The 16,573-nt window shown below is 38.0% G+C and overlaps 1 protein-coding gene across 1 annotated transcript in view; it reads right to left on the bottom strand.

Annotated features, from left to right (window-relative positions):
- Nucleotides 1–16,190, bottom strand: part of LOC131416362 (alpha-2-macroglobulin-like) — a 69,525-nt gene extending 53,335 nt beyond the window's left edge. The window contains exons 1-10 of the mRNA XM_058558836.1: nucleotides 16,018–16,190; nucleotides 14,966–15,149; nucleotides 13,840–13,999; nucleotides 13,693–13,745; nucleotides 3,865–3,885; nucleotides 3,387–3,555; nucleotides 2,893–2,977; nucleotides 1,188–1,308; nucleotides 509–626; nucleotides 237–346 (exon numbers count right to left, since the gene is read on the bottom strand). Coding sequence (XP_058414819.1) covers nucleotides 237–346; nucleotides 509–626; nucleotides 1,188–1,308; nucleotides 2,893–2,977; nucleotides 3,387–3,555; nucleotides 3,865–3,885; nucleotides 13,693–13,745; nucleotides 13,840–13,999; nucleotides 14,966–15,149; nucleotides 16,018–16,127 — 1,131 coding nt within the window. The 5' untranslated portion in view covers nucleotides 16,128–16,190. The remainder of the gene's footprint in view (nucleotides 1–236; nucleotides 347–508; nucleotides 627–1,187; nucleotides 1,309–2,892; nucleotides 2,978–3,386; nucleotides 3,556–3,864; nucleotides 3,886–13,692; nucleotides 13,746–13,839; nucleotides 14,000–14,965; nucleotides 15,150–16,017) is intronic.
- Between the last annotated feature and the right edge of the window lie 383 nt (nucleotides 16,191–16,573).

Genomic DNA, 16,573 nt, shown 5'->3' with positions numbered 1-16,573 from the left:
TATTTTGAACATTTAGCCCCTGTTATTTTGCAAGAGAAACAAAATAATGCTTTGGGGTTTATAGATTTCATGAGCATTATTTATAAGTAAAAAGATCTGGTTATATGTGGTTTTGTGATTTTGGTCTTATGGAGCAACCGATCATTTTTAACAAGGTATGATCTTGAGCAGAAAGATCTGTGTTGTTTGGGTGTCACAATACAATTTAACTATCTATGAAATATAAAGTACTCTACCTGCCCGAAGAATGGAATCCCTCGTCTAAAGCGTGAATCCACTTTCACAAATGTGAGTTTTGTTAGAGTTCTTGTGACTTCAATTGTCCCAGTTCCAGTTAATTCCAGCTCTGAGAAAGAGGTTAAAACAAAACCAAACCAAAACAGTACGTGTTGGAGAGGAACCACTTGCTTTCAAATTATTTTTCTGCTTCCTTCTCCCTATCCTTCCAATGATGAAGAGGCATCAACACTCACAGTTTTGTCCCCCATGTTCTACATTACCCACACACCTGTGCCTTCTTCTATAATCTTGGCGTTCACTTGAAGATTCATAGTTTGAAACCCCTTCTCCTTTAGTTGGAACACACTGGTGTTTACTTGTTGCACAATGCAGCCGTGGCTGTCTAGCTGATAAGCAAGAAAAACAAAGATAAAAATAAACTGGCATGCTGGTCAGACCAATGGTCAATCCAAACCAATATGTAAGGCATTTTCTGGAGAGAACCAACTGCTTAGAGGTAGCATAGTACATTGGTTATGAGCATGGCATTCAGCTCTACCATTTATCTGCTGTGTGACATGATCTTGAGCAAGTTACATAGTGTCCCGATGTCTGTTTCTTGTCTATAAAATGGTGATAATAATAACACCTACTTCATAGGACTGATTCAAGGATTAAATAAATTAATAGATATAATATGCCAGAATGTTGGCTAGCATGCCATAAGTGCTCAATAACTGTTAACTATTATTTAAAAGAAACACCATTATTTCTCATTTATGGCCAAGAGTTTGTTGACAAGTTTAGTTGCAAATATCTGGAATTCTTCCATCTATCATGGTGGATCGTGGGACTTTCATCTTTTGGTATCTTGACATGTTTCTCCCTCCAGATTGTCTTCTTCCTGTATTTGTATTTCACAATTATTCTCAGATGTCAACAAGCCTCTTTAAATGGTTTTCACTCACCTTCTTTTTGACTTCCTCACAGGCAACCTCTAAATTTCTGCCAAAGTGATAAAAGGAGTGACGATATTTTCGGCATATGCTCATGGTTACGTGTCCTGGGACAGGCTTCCCATAGGTATATCTGCCACAAGAGAAATTCCCAGAGACCAAGAGTTTTCCAAGGAGCAGAGACCCACCTTCTTCCTATCCATATTCCACACTATCAATCAGTCATAGCATACTTACTTTCTGTAGTTCCATAGTAACAACAAATACAATACTAGTTACTACTTACTATGGACCAAGCTCTCTTCCAAATGCTTTACATATATTAAGTAACTTAATCCTCTTAATAACCTCATGAGAGATATGATATTGCTTTCTCCATTTTGTAGTTCTGGAAAATGAGGCACATTGAGGTTAAGTAACTCATCAAGGCAGCCCAACTCGTAAGTGATGGAGCTGAGATTTGAACTCAGGCTGCTTAGCTATTAGCCACTATACTCTGCTGCCTCCAAGTCTTTACGGTGTATGGTTCATGTTAATTGGAAACACGGCTCAACAGACTGAGAAATATTTCCTAACAAACCCTCTCAATCTTTCCTCTTTTATCCTAACACTTCTCTTTTCCAATTTTCTTCTATTTATTCTACTCTAAATGTTTATTGTAATTTCTCACAACAAAATTGTCAATGTGTTTTATGGAAGAATCAGAAAATAGTGACAGTGAAAAAGAAAAAAAAAATCCTCACAATCACACTCAGCTAGAGACAGTCTTCCAAAATCCCCCAAGAACTCCTCAAAGACTGTTTTATACTTATGTTGTTATATTTATTTACTAAACTTGAATCACATAGTATATAATTTATTTATTACCATTCTGCTTTAGGAGAATTAACTTCTTTCCTCATTTACACATTTTTTTTGAATATGTGACAAAATAATTGATTTTATTTGTTCTGATTTATCTGAATTTTCTCTTCTAAGAAAGAAATGTAGGTTATTGGATGCAAATAAATCTAAAAAAAGAATCTCATCACTATTACTTTGAAAGAGTTTGGGAAGGGGCTCAGCGGAAGCCATGTTTCCTGTATTTGATCCTTTGGCAGTTCAGTTTCTCATTCTACAAGTTACCTCTGCTATTGCTGTTTTAGATTTCCATAATTGCAGACTTTAATAGCAATTTCAAATCATTTAGTCCAATATTCTTGTGTTTTTTTGATAAGGAAATGCAAGTTCATTTAAAGTCATACTTAAAGTCAAAGTGCAAGGACTGTGAACTCTTAGTTCTGTGCTCTTTCTACCACACCTTGAGGGGTCAGCACAATGCCACATCTGGTCCTTGAATTTCTTTACTTGTCCTGTCAAGTGGATCTTATCAAGTGCTTTTATATCTCCAAAGGTAGAGAACTCAATGTCGCCTAACACAATTCATTCCATTGTTGGAAAAACTTTGAGGTTATTAGAATGAACCCAACTTGTTTCTTCATACCACCAAGTTATGCAATGGATATTTCAGTAATAATGGATGTAGAGCAATAATTATAGTGAGGAAAAGAAAGAAGAAAAGAAAATAATGCCATGAAGAGAAGGTTCTAGAGAAGGGACGAGAGATGCCCCAGGTATTTATATAAATTTTTATGGTGCTTCAACAAGATGTCATCCGAAATATTCTCAGTATTTGAGAGTATTTTAAGGGTAGAAAAAGAAACAAAAATTAACTCACATTCCACATACTGACACATTCACTTCTTCATCCAGTACAGTGATTACCTTTGGAACCTTTACTTGCACTTCAAATTTGGGAACCACTATCGAAGGAGATAAGAGAAATGTGGCAGATTGGCAAATTATTTTTGTGGTTGCCTAAATGACAAACCAGTGCTCTGAAGTGGTGACTTCGCTTCTAACTACTTTTAAAATCTTAAGAGAACACCCAATAGAGCTACAACATTGAGTGGTTATAGATTGTATTAGTCCCAGGGAATCACAGAAGCCTCCACTGAAATAAGAGAAAACTTCCAAGTTAGGGAAAATAACTTGTTTTTAAAAAATCCCAAAACTTTTATGAAGTTCTTTGTTCATAGATGATGGTCCTGGTTAGAATCAGATGAAGCCCAACCTCATCCATGGGAACTGAAAGTATCCAAATGGATTCACACTGTAGTAACCAAAAGCTTTTGATCCCCACTTTCCCTTTCCAATCTTCCAAAATCATACCAAATTCCTCCACGGTGAAGGAGTGCTCTGTCTTTCCTCCTGATTGTTTTAGTATTACTATCTTGTAGGAGCCCTTAATGGGCTCTGATGACAGGCTGAAGGACAACTGTTTAAGACCATTCTTTAACGTGATATTCTGCCATTGCATAATTCGATTCATTCCAGGGTCCTAGATATATGAAACAGGTTATAACATATCAAAGTAAATAAAGAATTAGGGTCAATAATACATTTAGGAAGACAGCTGTATTAACGATAGATCATTTGGGAGAGTTCTAGTATTTTTCTTTGGAAAGAGAGAAATAGAAGCAGAATGAGGTACAACATCCCAGTTCTCTGGATAATGGGAGGATTTCAGATACGCAAAGGCTTCTTTCAATCTCTAGTGTCTTTGGAATATTGTCACAACCTTCCAAACAGCAATTTCCTCTCAATTTACTGATTGCTTTCTGAATATGGAATGCTTTAAGTTGCTTACCTCAATGTGAACCAGTGGAAACTAAAAAAGAAACGGAAAAAAATATTAGCTCAGAATTTTTCCTAATACAGCAAACATAAATAGACTTAAAGGACTGAATATTACAATAAGTGTTTCAGCCAAGATTAAAGGAAATTAATATCACGTAACAAAGTGACTTGCAAGACAGATCACAAAACAGAAGTTTTAAGTAGAAGTTCAAGAACTTGGAGAACTCAACCATATACATCAATGATAAAAAGAGATGGGAGGGGCCGGCCTGGTGGCATAGTGGTTAAGTGCCGCGCGCTCTGCTGCGTTGGTCCGGGATTTGGGTCCCGGGTGTGCACTGACGCACTGCTTGTCAAGCCATGCTGTGGCCGTGTCCCATACAAAGTGGAGGAAGATGAGCATGGATCTTAGCCCTGGGCCAGTCTTCCTCAGCGAAAAGAGGAGGATTGGCATTGGTTATTAGCTTAGGGCTTATCTTCCTCAAAAAAAAAAAAAAGGAATGGGAGAATGGAGATTTGGGGAGGCTTTTTGAGTAAGATCTCTCTGACATGCTGTAAGACTCATCCCTAGCCAAAGAGTAGAGTGACTATGTAATTTATGTCCAAATCAGGAAATTTTTGAGAGTGAAAGAAGATACTAATTATAATTATTTTCAGACAACATTCATAAAACAAGACTGTCCTGGGTCAACCAGGATCTATTGTTACCCTATACAAGGTACCTACTTCTCATTTTGGGTCTAATAAGTGTAGCTTCAAAGGGGTCACTGTGAGCATTTGATATGTGCCTCCTGCATTTAATTGGAGAGTGAACTAGTGCCTAACTCATGACCTAGAAATATAAGGGCAAGAAATGGCTGACTAGCTACTCTGGCTGCAGAACAAAGGAAAGTTGCTACTGCCTTGGGATTGATTTGCACTTTCAGAGGTTTTGCAAACAAAGAACACAGAAGTGTCTCCCATTGACCAGATGAGGCTCACACAGGAGAGAGAGCCAGTAAAAGGGTTATAGATTCTGTGTAATTGGGCTATCTACAGAAGGAAACACATCTTAGGTGAAGATAAGTTGGAAGTGGACATCTGGATTTCTGGAGGTTGGAGAGGGAGTAAGCAACCACTGGACTAGAGCACATTTGCCTGGTGTAAGTAACTGTTGGTGATATATTAATGATGAGAGTCTCTGAAGGGTTCACAAAAAGTACACCATGAGAATATGAGTTAGCTTTAAACATCTACCTGGCCCAAAGGATGCAAAACCCTCTCAGGACAGTACAAGTCAAGACAATTCTTTTTTGCTCTCCTTCTTCAATCCTAGCAAGGTTAGAAAGCCCAGATACGGAGAGGACAGGGTAGTCACTTAAAGCTGAGAAAGAAGGAGGATCAGTGAATCCCTCTGGCCTGGCTTCCCACCTGCACAACAGTCCAGCTGTGAAAAAGAGGGAGAATATATAGCTTCAACTTAAGTTTGGAGTTTAGATTGATATATGGGACTTGACAGTCCAATTAATGAAGAATACTGTGATTTTTAAAAATAATTATCTGAGAACAACCAGAAAAGTCATCTAGAGTTTTTCATCTAGAGGCAGGGATGAGTACATTTCAAAGAACTGTGAAAGTAAAGTTGTGTTCAGATTATATTCCTAGAATTATGATTTTTTCAATGTACCAGATAATTTATGATCAAGCAAGTTTGTACAGGACAGTTATTTGTTAGAGAATACAACAAAATTATAAATAAAAGTTTATAGAATATTGAGTTAATCTGCTTTAAGAAGCCAATGAATGTTAGGAATAGTACAAGAAATAAAGATTCCAACAATCACAAGTGTGTTTTGTTATTTCCTAAAACAGAATTTGCTAACATTAGTTGTTTGCAGCTATCTAGTTTACAACATGCTGATTCAATACTTTTACAAATCAGGAAATGGGGATTAACAGAGTTGTGTGTTCTTATGATTCAGCTTCAAATATCATATGGCTTCCAGAATTCTTAGGCAGCCCTTTGTTTTTCAAAGTGTGGTCAGAAGACCAGCGGTAGATTTGTGGGCCTAGCACAAAACGACTGCCCAGAATTTCTGAGTGTCAGGCAGGAAAGCTGCACATGTTAGTTCTAACTCTGAACTAAAGTTTGAGAAGAGTAATAATAATAATAGCTAACATCAATTGTGGTTTTGCTCTGTGCAAGATATCATTCAGGACTGTCACATTCCTTATTTTGTTTAATCTTCAGTACAATCAGATGAGTACTAATATTATCCCCATTTTATGGATAAGAGAACTGAGGCATTATCAGGCTAAGAAACTTGATCAAGAAAGCACAGATGGGGCCGGCCCTGTGGCTTAGCGGTTAAGTGCTCGCGCTCCGCTGCTGGCGGCCCGACTTCGGATCCTGCGCGCGCACCAACGCACTGCTTCTCTGGCCGTGCTGAGGCCGCGGCCCACATGCAGCAACTAGAAGGATGTGCAGCTATGACATACAACTATCTGCTGGGGCTTTGGGGGAAAAAATAAATAAATAAAATTAAAAACAAAACAAGAAAGCACAGATGGAGGATGGTAGAGCTAAGATTCAAACCCAAGCTGTCTGATTCCAGAGCCCACATTTTTAATAGTAAATCTTACTAGCAAATACCAACTGGAATCCTAACACTAACAAAACTAAAAAACAAAGCAGAACAACTCACTAAATGTTTTCTTGTAAGCAACCTAGATCCAGGAGAACATCAAACAGAAGTGAAAAACTAATTAAAAATAATTATGAAATGCTTCAAATGTAGTGCTCAGAGGACAAAACATAGCCCTAAATATTTCTGTGAATAAATTAAAAAACATGGAAATAAAGTATGTGTTCAACATAAGAAGTAAGAAAAAACTAAACCAAAAAGAAGTATTTGACAGAAAGTAATAAAGATAATAAATCATTCTAAAAATGGATTTTTTTGGTGGAATAAAAAATAAACTATTAGCTAACTTACTCAAAAAAAAGGGGAAAGGGACAAATACAGAAATCTAGAAATAATAGGGAAATAAGATATGGAGAAATTTAAAACTAGTATAAGAGATGATTCTACTCATTCCTAGGCAAATAAATGTTTTCCTAGAAAAATATAAATCACCAAAATGGCCTCAGAGGGGCAAGAAATTACAAACATATCAATTAGTATAGAAGAAATAAAAATATTTTCAAGTAATTACACTCTAAATAGGACTAGTCCTAAAGAATTTCATCAGAAAAATATATCAAATTTTTAAAAAACTGATAATAGCAATGGTATAGAGAATAGTATAACTAGAAAAAAGCTAACATCATATTATTAGAACTCACAAGAAAGCCCTTAAAACAAATCTTCAGACCGACCTTATATAATTATGCATCACATAATGACTTTTCAGTAAACAACAGGCCATATATACAACTGTGGTCCCATAAGATTAGTACCATATAGCCCAGGTGTATAGTAGGCTATTCCATCTAGGTTTCTGTAAGTACACTCTATGATGTTCGCACAAAAATGAAATTGCCTAACGATGCATTTCTCAGAACGTATCCCCCTTTTTAAGTGACATATGACTGTATATAAAGAACAACACAAATATCTTATATACGATATTATTAACAGAATTCCCTAGAACACATTGTGATTATGCAGCAGTTAATTATTCTGGGAATACAAAGATTGCCCTTTATGAGGGCAAATATTCCTATAATTCACTGTAGTAATACCTACATGATGACAGAAGAATATGATTATCTCCATGGACATTGAAAAAGCATTTGATAACATTCAACAACCTTCCTTTCAAAAATTCTTTAAGATTAAGAATTCAATACTTCTATACCATCTCCAAGAAAAAACATATTCAACACAAAAGTCAGAAACAAGACAAGGACGATCTTTATTACTTATTTTATTCAACTTGGTCTACAGGTACTGACTAGCAAAATTAGGTATTAGAAATAAAATTTATAAAAGTTGTAAAGAAGGAGGTAAAATTACTATTACTACTATTTTTGCAGAGGATATGGCGTTAGCCTGGAAAACCCAATAGAATCCACTGAAAAAGTATTTCAAATAATAAAATAATTTTGTAAAGGTAGTAGTTTTTGACCTCATTTTCCCACCCTGTTACTCCCTCACGGTGATGTTGTTTCTTTTACAACAAAATTCTGAGTTTCTTGTCATTCATTGTATCCAACATTTTCTTATTCTCTCTTGTTATCACTCCCATTAGGCTTTGAACTCAACCTCCTACTGAAAGTGCTCTAACTGAGATGACCAAATGACTTTCCCATTGCTGTATCTAAAAAGATCACTTTCTCAGTTCTTATTTTATTTGACCTATCAGCAGCTCCCGGCACCATTGATTACTTTCTCCAGACTCCTCTTTCTGTTCCTTCTCAGTGTTCTTTGTTGAATTTTGTTCATCTTCCCAATCTCTAAATTTTTAGTCCTCAGGGCTCAGTACCTTTTTTCCTCCCTGCTCTTTTTAAATCCATTCTTTTGAGTATTTCATCCACTTTCATGTTTAAATATTGTCTCTTTGCTTATGCCCATTTCATATTTCTCTCTCCATTGCCCAGAAGACATATTTTTCTTCTTTTCAAAACAAACTCCCCAAATTTTAAATTTTAAAAAGATAAGTGTAGGGGCTGTCCCAGTGGCGTAGTGGTTAAGTTCGCACGCTCCGCTACGGTGGCCCGGGGTTTGCAGGTTCATAGCCTGGGTGCGGACCTAAGCACCGATTATCAAGCCATGCTGTGGAAGGTGTTCCACATAAAATAGAGGAAGATGGGCATGGATGTTAACCCAGGGCTAATCTTCCTCAGCAAAAAGAGGAGGATTATCAACAGATGTTAGCTCAGGCTAATATTCCTCACACACAAAAAAAAAGATGAGTATAAATGGAAGAAATAGAAGAGATATCTGTTAATCTGATAAGGAGATTCTACAGAAAACCTATAGCAAACATCACACCTAACAGTGTAACTTTAGTAGAATTCCCATAAAAATCATAAACATACTTCTACTCAACATCATTCTGCAGGTCCTGGACAATAAGACCAGAAAAGAAAACTGGCTTATAAAAAGTGTGAAAGAAAACACAAACTGTTCAGATTATGTTATTGTCCACATGGATAAACTGATGGAATCTACTGATAAATTAGTAGGGCTAATAACATATTCATCAAGATCAATGTGAAAAAAATAATGGGATACCAAGAAAAAATAATAATCACTTAGAAAATGAGAAGGATAAATTAGAAAAATAGATTCAGTAATCCATTAGTAATAAAAATTATACTGTCTTTCTAATTTGTTAAAGGATGCACTAGATCGTATAAACCATTCTTAATTTAAAAGGATCATACATATGATCAAGTGAGATTTATCCTTGGGATGCAAAGATGGTTAAACATACTCAAATCAATAAATGTGATACACTACATTAACAAAATGAGGGATAAAAATCATATGATCATCTCAGTAGATGCAGAAAAAGCATTCTCATCACACACAAAAGAAGGCAACTGTAGGAGCTGATAGATATGTTAATTAGTCTGATTGTGGTGATCAATTCACAAGTTTTGATATATCAAAAACATATATCAAATACATATACATATATCAAAACTTCACATTGTACACCTTAAGTATATACATTGTTTATTAGCCAAAAATAAATAAATTAATTAATAAAATGTTCATCAACAGTAAAATAGATAAATAATCTGTGGTTTGTTCATGCAATGAAGAACTGTATGGTAGTTAAAATGATTAAACTATACTAGAGAAACATATAACAGCTTGGATAAATTTGAAAAGCATAATATAAATGAAAAAGCAAGTTACAGGATGATATATACAGACATACTTCATTTTATTGTGCTTTGCTTTGTTGTGCTTCACAGATATTGTTTTTTACAGATTGAAGGTTTGTGGTAACCCTGCATCGAGCAAGTCTATAGGCATCATTTTTCCAACAGCATTGGCTCACTTCATGTCTCTGTGTCACATTTTGGTAATTTCGCAATATTTCAAATTTTTCATTATTACTATCTTTGTTATGGTGATCTGTGATCAGTGATCTTTGATGTTACTATTGTAATTGTCTTGGGGTGCCACAAAGCATGCCCATGTAAGACGGCAAACTTAATCGATAAATGTTCTGTGTGCTCCAACTTTTCTACCAACTGTCCATTTCCCCATCTCTCTCCCTTTCCTCAGGCCTCCCTACTCCCTGAGACACAACAATATTGAAATTAGGCCAATTAATAACCCTACAATGGCCTCTAAGTGTTCAAGTGAGAGGAAGAGTCACACATCTCTTACTTTAAATCAAAAGCTAGAAATGATTAAGCTTAGCAAGGAAGGTGTCGAAAGCCAAGACAGGCCAAAAGTTAGGCCTATTGCACCAAACCGTTAGAAAAATTGTGAATGCAAAGGAAAAGTCTTTGAAGGAAATTAAAAATGCTACTCCAGTGAACACATGAATAGTAATAAAGTGAAACAGTCTTATTGCTGATATGGACAAAGTTTTAGTGGTCTGGATAGCAGATCAAACCAGCCACAGCATTCCCTTAAGACAAAGCCTAGTCCAGAGCAAGTCCTTAACTCTCTTCAATTCTATGAAGGCTGAGGGAGGTGAGGAAGCTGCAGAAAAAAAGTTTGAAGCTAGCAGAGGTTGGTTGATGAGGCTTTAGGAAAGAAGCCATCTCCATAACATAAAAGTGCAAGGTGAAGCAGCAAGTGCTGATGTAGAAGCTGCAGCAAGTTATCTAGAAGATCTAGCTAAGATAATTCATGAAGGTGGCGACATTAAACAACAGATTTCCAATGTACAAGAAGCAGCCTCATTTTGGAAGAAGATGCCATCTAGACTTTCATAGAGAGGAGAAGTCAATGCCTGGCTCCAAAGCTCCAAAGCATTAGGGGCTAATGCAGCTGAAGGCTTTAAATTGGAGCCAATACTCATCTACCATTCAGAAAATCCTAGGGCCCTTAAGAATTATGCTAAATCTACTCGGCCTGTGCTCTATAAATGGAACAACAAAGCCTGGATGGCAGCACATCTGTTTACAACGTGGTTTACTGACTATTTTAAGCCCACTGTTGAGAGCTACTGCTCAGAAAAAAAGATTCCTTTCAAAATATTACTGCTCATTGACAATGCAACTGATCACCCAAGAGCTCTGATGGAGATGTACAGTGAGATTAATGTTGTTTTCATGCCTGCTAACATAACATTCATTCTATAGCCCATGGATCAAGGAGTAATTTTGATCAAGCCTTATTATTTAAGAAATACATTTCATAGGGCTATAGCGGCCATAGATAGTGATTCTTCTGATGAATCTGGGCAAAGTCAATTGAAAACATTCTGGGAAGGATTCACCATTCTAGATGCCATTAAGAGCATTCTTGATTCATGGGAAGAGGTCAAAATATCAACATTAACAAGAGTTTGGAAGAAGCTGATTCCGACTCTCACAGATGCTTTGAGAGGTTCAAGACTTCAGTGGAGGAAGTAACTGCAGATGTGGAAACAGCAAGAGAACTAGAATTAGATGTGGAGCCTGAAGTTGTGACTGAATTGCTGCAATCTCATGATAAAACTTGAATGGATGAGAAGTTGCTTCTTATGGATGAGCAAAGAAAGTGGTTTCTTGAGATGAAATCTACTCCTGCTGAAGATACTGTGAAGATTGTTGAAATGACAACAAAGATTTAGAATATTACATAAACTTAGCTGATAAAGCAGCAGCAGGGTTTGAGAGAATTGACTCCAATTCTGAAAGAAGTTCTACTGTGGGTAGATGCTGTCAAGCAACACTGCATGCTACAGAGAAATCGTTAATGAAAGGAAGAATCAATTGATGTGGCAAACTCGATTGTTGTCATTGCCACAGCCACTCCAACCTTCAGCAACCACCGCCCTGATCAGTCAGCAGCCGTCAACATCAAGGCAAGACCCTCCACCAGCAAAAAGATTAGACTTGCTGAAGGCTCAGATGATGGTTAGTGTTTTTTAGCAATAAAGTATTTTTTAATTAAGGTCTGTGCATTGTTTTTTAGACATAATGCTGTTGCACACGTAATAGACTACAGTATAGTGTAAACATAACTTTTATATGCACTGGGAAACCAAAAAATTCACATGACTTGCTTTATTGAGATACTCACTTTATTTTGGTGGTCTGGAACCAAACTTGCAATATTTATGAGATATGCCTGTACTTTATTACCATTTATAAAAATTTGAAAAAAGTATGCAGAACAATACCATAATAGTTTAAGGATGCCAATCTCTGTCTCTGTCTCTCTGTTTCTTTCTCTTTATATATGTATATACATATATATGTATACCTATGTATACATATATAAATATACACATATACTATGTATATACGCACTGTATGTATGTAGCATTTAGTAAAATAAAAAACATGTACAGCAATTATAAATACCAAATTCAGGATAGTGGCCATCTATGATGAGGAAGGGAGGAGTAATATGATAAAGGAAGGGTACACAGGGGAGTTTCACATTTTTCTTTAATGTCTTACTTCTATAAAAATGATGCAAATATGGGAAAACGTTAACATTAAATTAATCACAATTTTGAGTATAGATACTTGTGAAATTATTCTCAATACCTGTCTGTGTGCTTTAAATATATCACAGCATCAAAAAAGTGCAGAGATCGGAAGTAACGGGTGGAGACAGTGTGTGTAGTAAATTCTTTCATAGAGGTTGGTTATGAAGGGGAACAGAGAAATGGAGTGGTATTTGGAAAGGGGTGTGAGGTCTAGGGAACTTTTTATATTTAACTTTTTTTTTTTTTAATAAGGTGCTAGTAGCAAAGTGTGTAGCCTGTTACGAACTACCCCACAGAGGGAGATACAATGATGGAGGAGAAGAAGAGAACAACTGGGAGCTCTTGAGAAAGTAAGAGAGGATGGGCTGAGAAGCACAGCTAGAGGAGTTGGCTTTGAATTGGAACAGGGATAGTTCTTTCATTGTAACAGAGGTAGAGACAAAGAATACAGGTAAAGATGAAGAACAGTTAGTACAGTGGGGATTTACTGTTTTTTCCCTTGATGATGTTTGAGGTGAAGTTGACTAAAGTGGTAGGGTAAGGATTGTGCTAGGTTTGATGAGACAGGGGCATAGAAAATCACCTCGATGAATTGGAACCTAGTGGTTTCCCTCAGTTTCTGGGATCCATGTAAGTCTTTTGGATTATTTTGCACCACAAGGGAAGAGGAGGCATTTTCCAAAATGTCAAAAAGTGAATTTTCCATAAGGACTCTCTCTTGAGTTTAATTTGATTGAAAGAAATGTGACACTGATTGCATACTTGAGTCTGTGGTGTAAGATTCAGACCAATGACACATCTCTTGAATAAGATATTTGTCTTGAGGGAGAGACAACTAGTCCAATACAGTTTTATAGAAGTCTAAGCGGAACTTTAAAGCAGTGGAGGCGTAGAGGAGGTGTAAAGCTTTTGAGGATTTATGTGATTAAATGGTATTAAGGGCCAAACTGTCTATTTTACCTGTGTATGTCCCCCCTATGCTTAATACCTATCCTTCTAAACAATAAATGTAGTAGGCTGATATCTAGTTGACTGAGAAGTGCAGAAGAAGAAAAATTCATTCTCTTTCCCTTTTGGTAACACCATTCATGACAATCTGCTTTTCTGGTTGGGTTAACGGTTTTCTGCTACTATTGATTTCAGGTTTGCTGAAGCAAAAATCCCTTATAGTCTTCTTCTTGCTCTCCATTGCCACTGACTGTCTCCCAAACACTGATATACACACATACAAAAGACTCACCAACTCATTCAGTGGGTGAAAAGTTTTATCCACAGAGACAATTCGAAACTTAACTGAAAAAGAGAAATTTTCCTAGTGAGACCATTTGGGTAACATGCTGAGGAAGACATCTCATTTCTGGAATTACTCCACCATAGAGTTTCATACCCGACTGTCCTGGTGTGTAGATTTTTTTGTCTGTCTGAATAAAGACAAGACTTTCTGTCTTCTTCACCAGCACTGTAGTCCTTTTCCTGAATTCATGCGTTGGTCCTTTTATCTGGACAGAGAGCAATACTTCATCCTCAGAAGAAGAGGATCTTGGGAGCTAAGAACAAAAAAGATCATAAGAGCCTTCACAACCTCTCCCTGGAGGCCTTAGTATTTATTTCTTTCCTGTTTTCCTTCAGAATCACAGAAAGGTAGGTAGGGGGCACTAATTATTACTTAAACATGAAGTGGAGGAGAATAATTATGAAAGAAGTGTAACAAATGAAACCCAAATTTCCATGTGACTCAACAGTAGTAATTAAAACATAGTCAACTTTATGGAGAAAATATTATAATCTTACTTAAAAAGTAGATCCACCTCTGAAAATTATGGGAAAGGAAAAAATTAATATTCTAATAATGGTAGGAGTTATGTCTTTTTTTTTTGTGAGGAAGATCAACCTTGAGCTAACATCTGCGAATCCTCTTTTTTGCTGAGGAAGATTGGCCCTAGGCTAACATCCGTGCCCATCTTCCTCTACTTTACATGGGACGCCGCCACAGCATGACTTGACAAGTGGTGCGTCGGTGCATGCCCGGGATCCGAACCCGGGCTGCCACAGCAGAGCACCTGTACTTAACCGCTACAGCGTCAGACCAGCCCAGTGGGAGTTATATCTTGAGAATGGGTTGTCCCAAGAAGAAACTGGAAATTTCCTCAGGGTGTCAAATATATGTAGAAGGTGGGGGTCCTCATGAGTTCTGGTATTATATTAAAGTTTTCACCTTACTATTAGAAACACCCCAAAGTATCTAACTTATTCTTTGTCCGGCTAGTAGGATTTTTGTGGGAATTAAACAGAAAATTAGCATGTCTATAAGTATTGCCTCTCTCCCATTTTGGCATGGGAAATCTATATTTTGTTCCTTTGCTGGGGTAAACTTTCTAGGTCTCTCTTTGAAGTAATTGATATCCTTCTAAATTAATTCCCTGATACAGAAAACCAATCTCCGACCATAAGAATTACATTAAAGAAAAGAAAGAAAGAAAAAAAACAAAACAGAGATAGGTAGCTGTACTCACAGTGAAGGAGACACAGTGGAATAAGTCCTTGCCAGCTTTGAGGTCATTGAAGAGGCTCCTTTTCCCCTTGGTAGACTCCAAGGAAGCACTTACAGTCACTGTCTCATTCAGGCATCTCAGAAGGAGACAGCTTTTCTCGGGAGTCTCAACATGGAATGAGGAGGGGACCAGCACCATATACTGCCTGGAAAGGAAGGTGTTTAGGTCAGTGGAAGACATATTATCATCCATGATTATGGTTTCATTGCAATAATTATTGGCATTCTTAGTTCTACACTCAGAGAAAGCAGGTTGACAACATGATATTATGGCCAAATGGCAAGAAAATTGTTGTCTCTCTTCATTGGTAAGGGTAATATTTCAGTCTATGCGGTGATATCCCACTCAAGGTGACTTCTAAAGATGTGATAATTTTATGTGCTTATCTCACTAAACTCTCAACACTCAAATTCCTGAACTTACTTTTTTAAAGGAAAAAATGGGAGGAATAATTATTTACTACATAAAAATATAGAGTTCAGATTATTCTCAACAAGTCTGGGAGAGAAGTCAAGATGGCAGCGTAAGCAGACTCGGAACTCACCTCCTCCCATGGACACAGCCAATTTACAACTACTCGTGGAAAAATTACCCCTGAGACAGAACTGAAAACTGGATAAGAGGAACTCCTGCAACAACGGACAATCCTAACTGAGGTAGAAGAGGCAGAAACTCCCTTCTGGTGAGGAAAAACGCCACCTTCACCAGCCGCAGTGCCTCACGGCTGCCCGGGAGCAGCGCACAGGTCCGCAGCCTCCCTGGAGGAGCAGGGCCCTGAGCCAGGGAGTGCCCCCGCTGTGGGCATTTTGTGGACCCAGTACAATTGAGATGAGTGGCATAATATCTGACTTTGCCTGCTACGAAAACATTGGGGAGTACCCCCAGAAAAGCTGGTTCACAAAGAAATTAAAAATGGCTCTCAAAGGGCCCATGCACAAACTCACCTGTTTCAGAAAGCAACCTAAAATCACCAGAAAGAAAGGTGCACAGTGCTTTGGTGAAAAGAGACTCACCTGATAGGCCCTGAGTGCATCTCGGTGAGAGGTGGGACCTCTCCGGGGACTGGGACATTGGGGGTGGCCCTGGTAGTGGCCTGGTGTGGGCATGCTGACACAGACGCCATTGGAGTTCTCCCTGGGGCCTGCTAGCCCAGGGTCTGCCCCACCCACAAGAGCACCGATTTAATCCAGCTCAGCCAGGGCAGGCAGCCCACCCTAGAGACTGGCCCCACCCAACAACAAGCCCTCAGGCAACTTGTGGGCCTGCATAGATTGGTGACTGTTTTCTCTGCAGCCTGGCAACTGAGCCGACTTCAGTGCAGCAGGGCTTGCACAAGGAGCGGGTGGAGAGTGTGGGGACGTGGTGGAGTGTATGGGGCTCCCGCCATGGAGAGACTGGGTCCACTTCAGGAGGTCGGGGCATGCACACGGGGCAGGACTGTGTTGACTATGGGTGTGGACCTGTGAGCGGTAGGGCTTGTCAACTGCAGAAGACTTGAGCTTCTCAAAGACCCACATAGGGGGTTTGCCCCACCTTCCAAAGCCTGAAACAATTGGGTGCTCCCATGCC

Source organism: Diceros bicornis, chromosome 17 (assembly GCF_020826845.1).
Source record: "Diceros bicornis minor isolate mBicDic1 chromosome 17, mDicBic1.mat.cur, whole genome shotgun sequence".
Lineage (NCBI taxonomy): Eukaryota > Metazoa > Chordata > Mammalia > Perissodactyla > Rhinocerotidae > Diceros > Diceros bicornis.
Note: the sequence above shows the minus strand (reverse complement) of the source record. Positions and strands in the feature narration are given on the sequence as shown.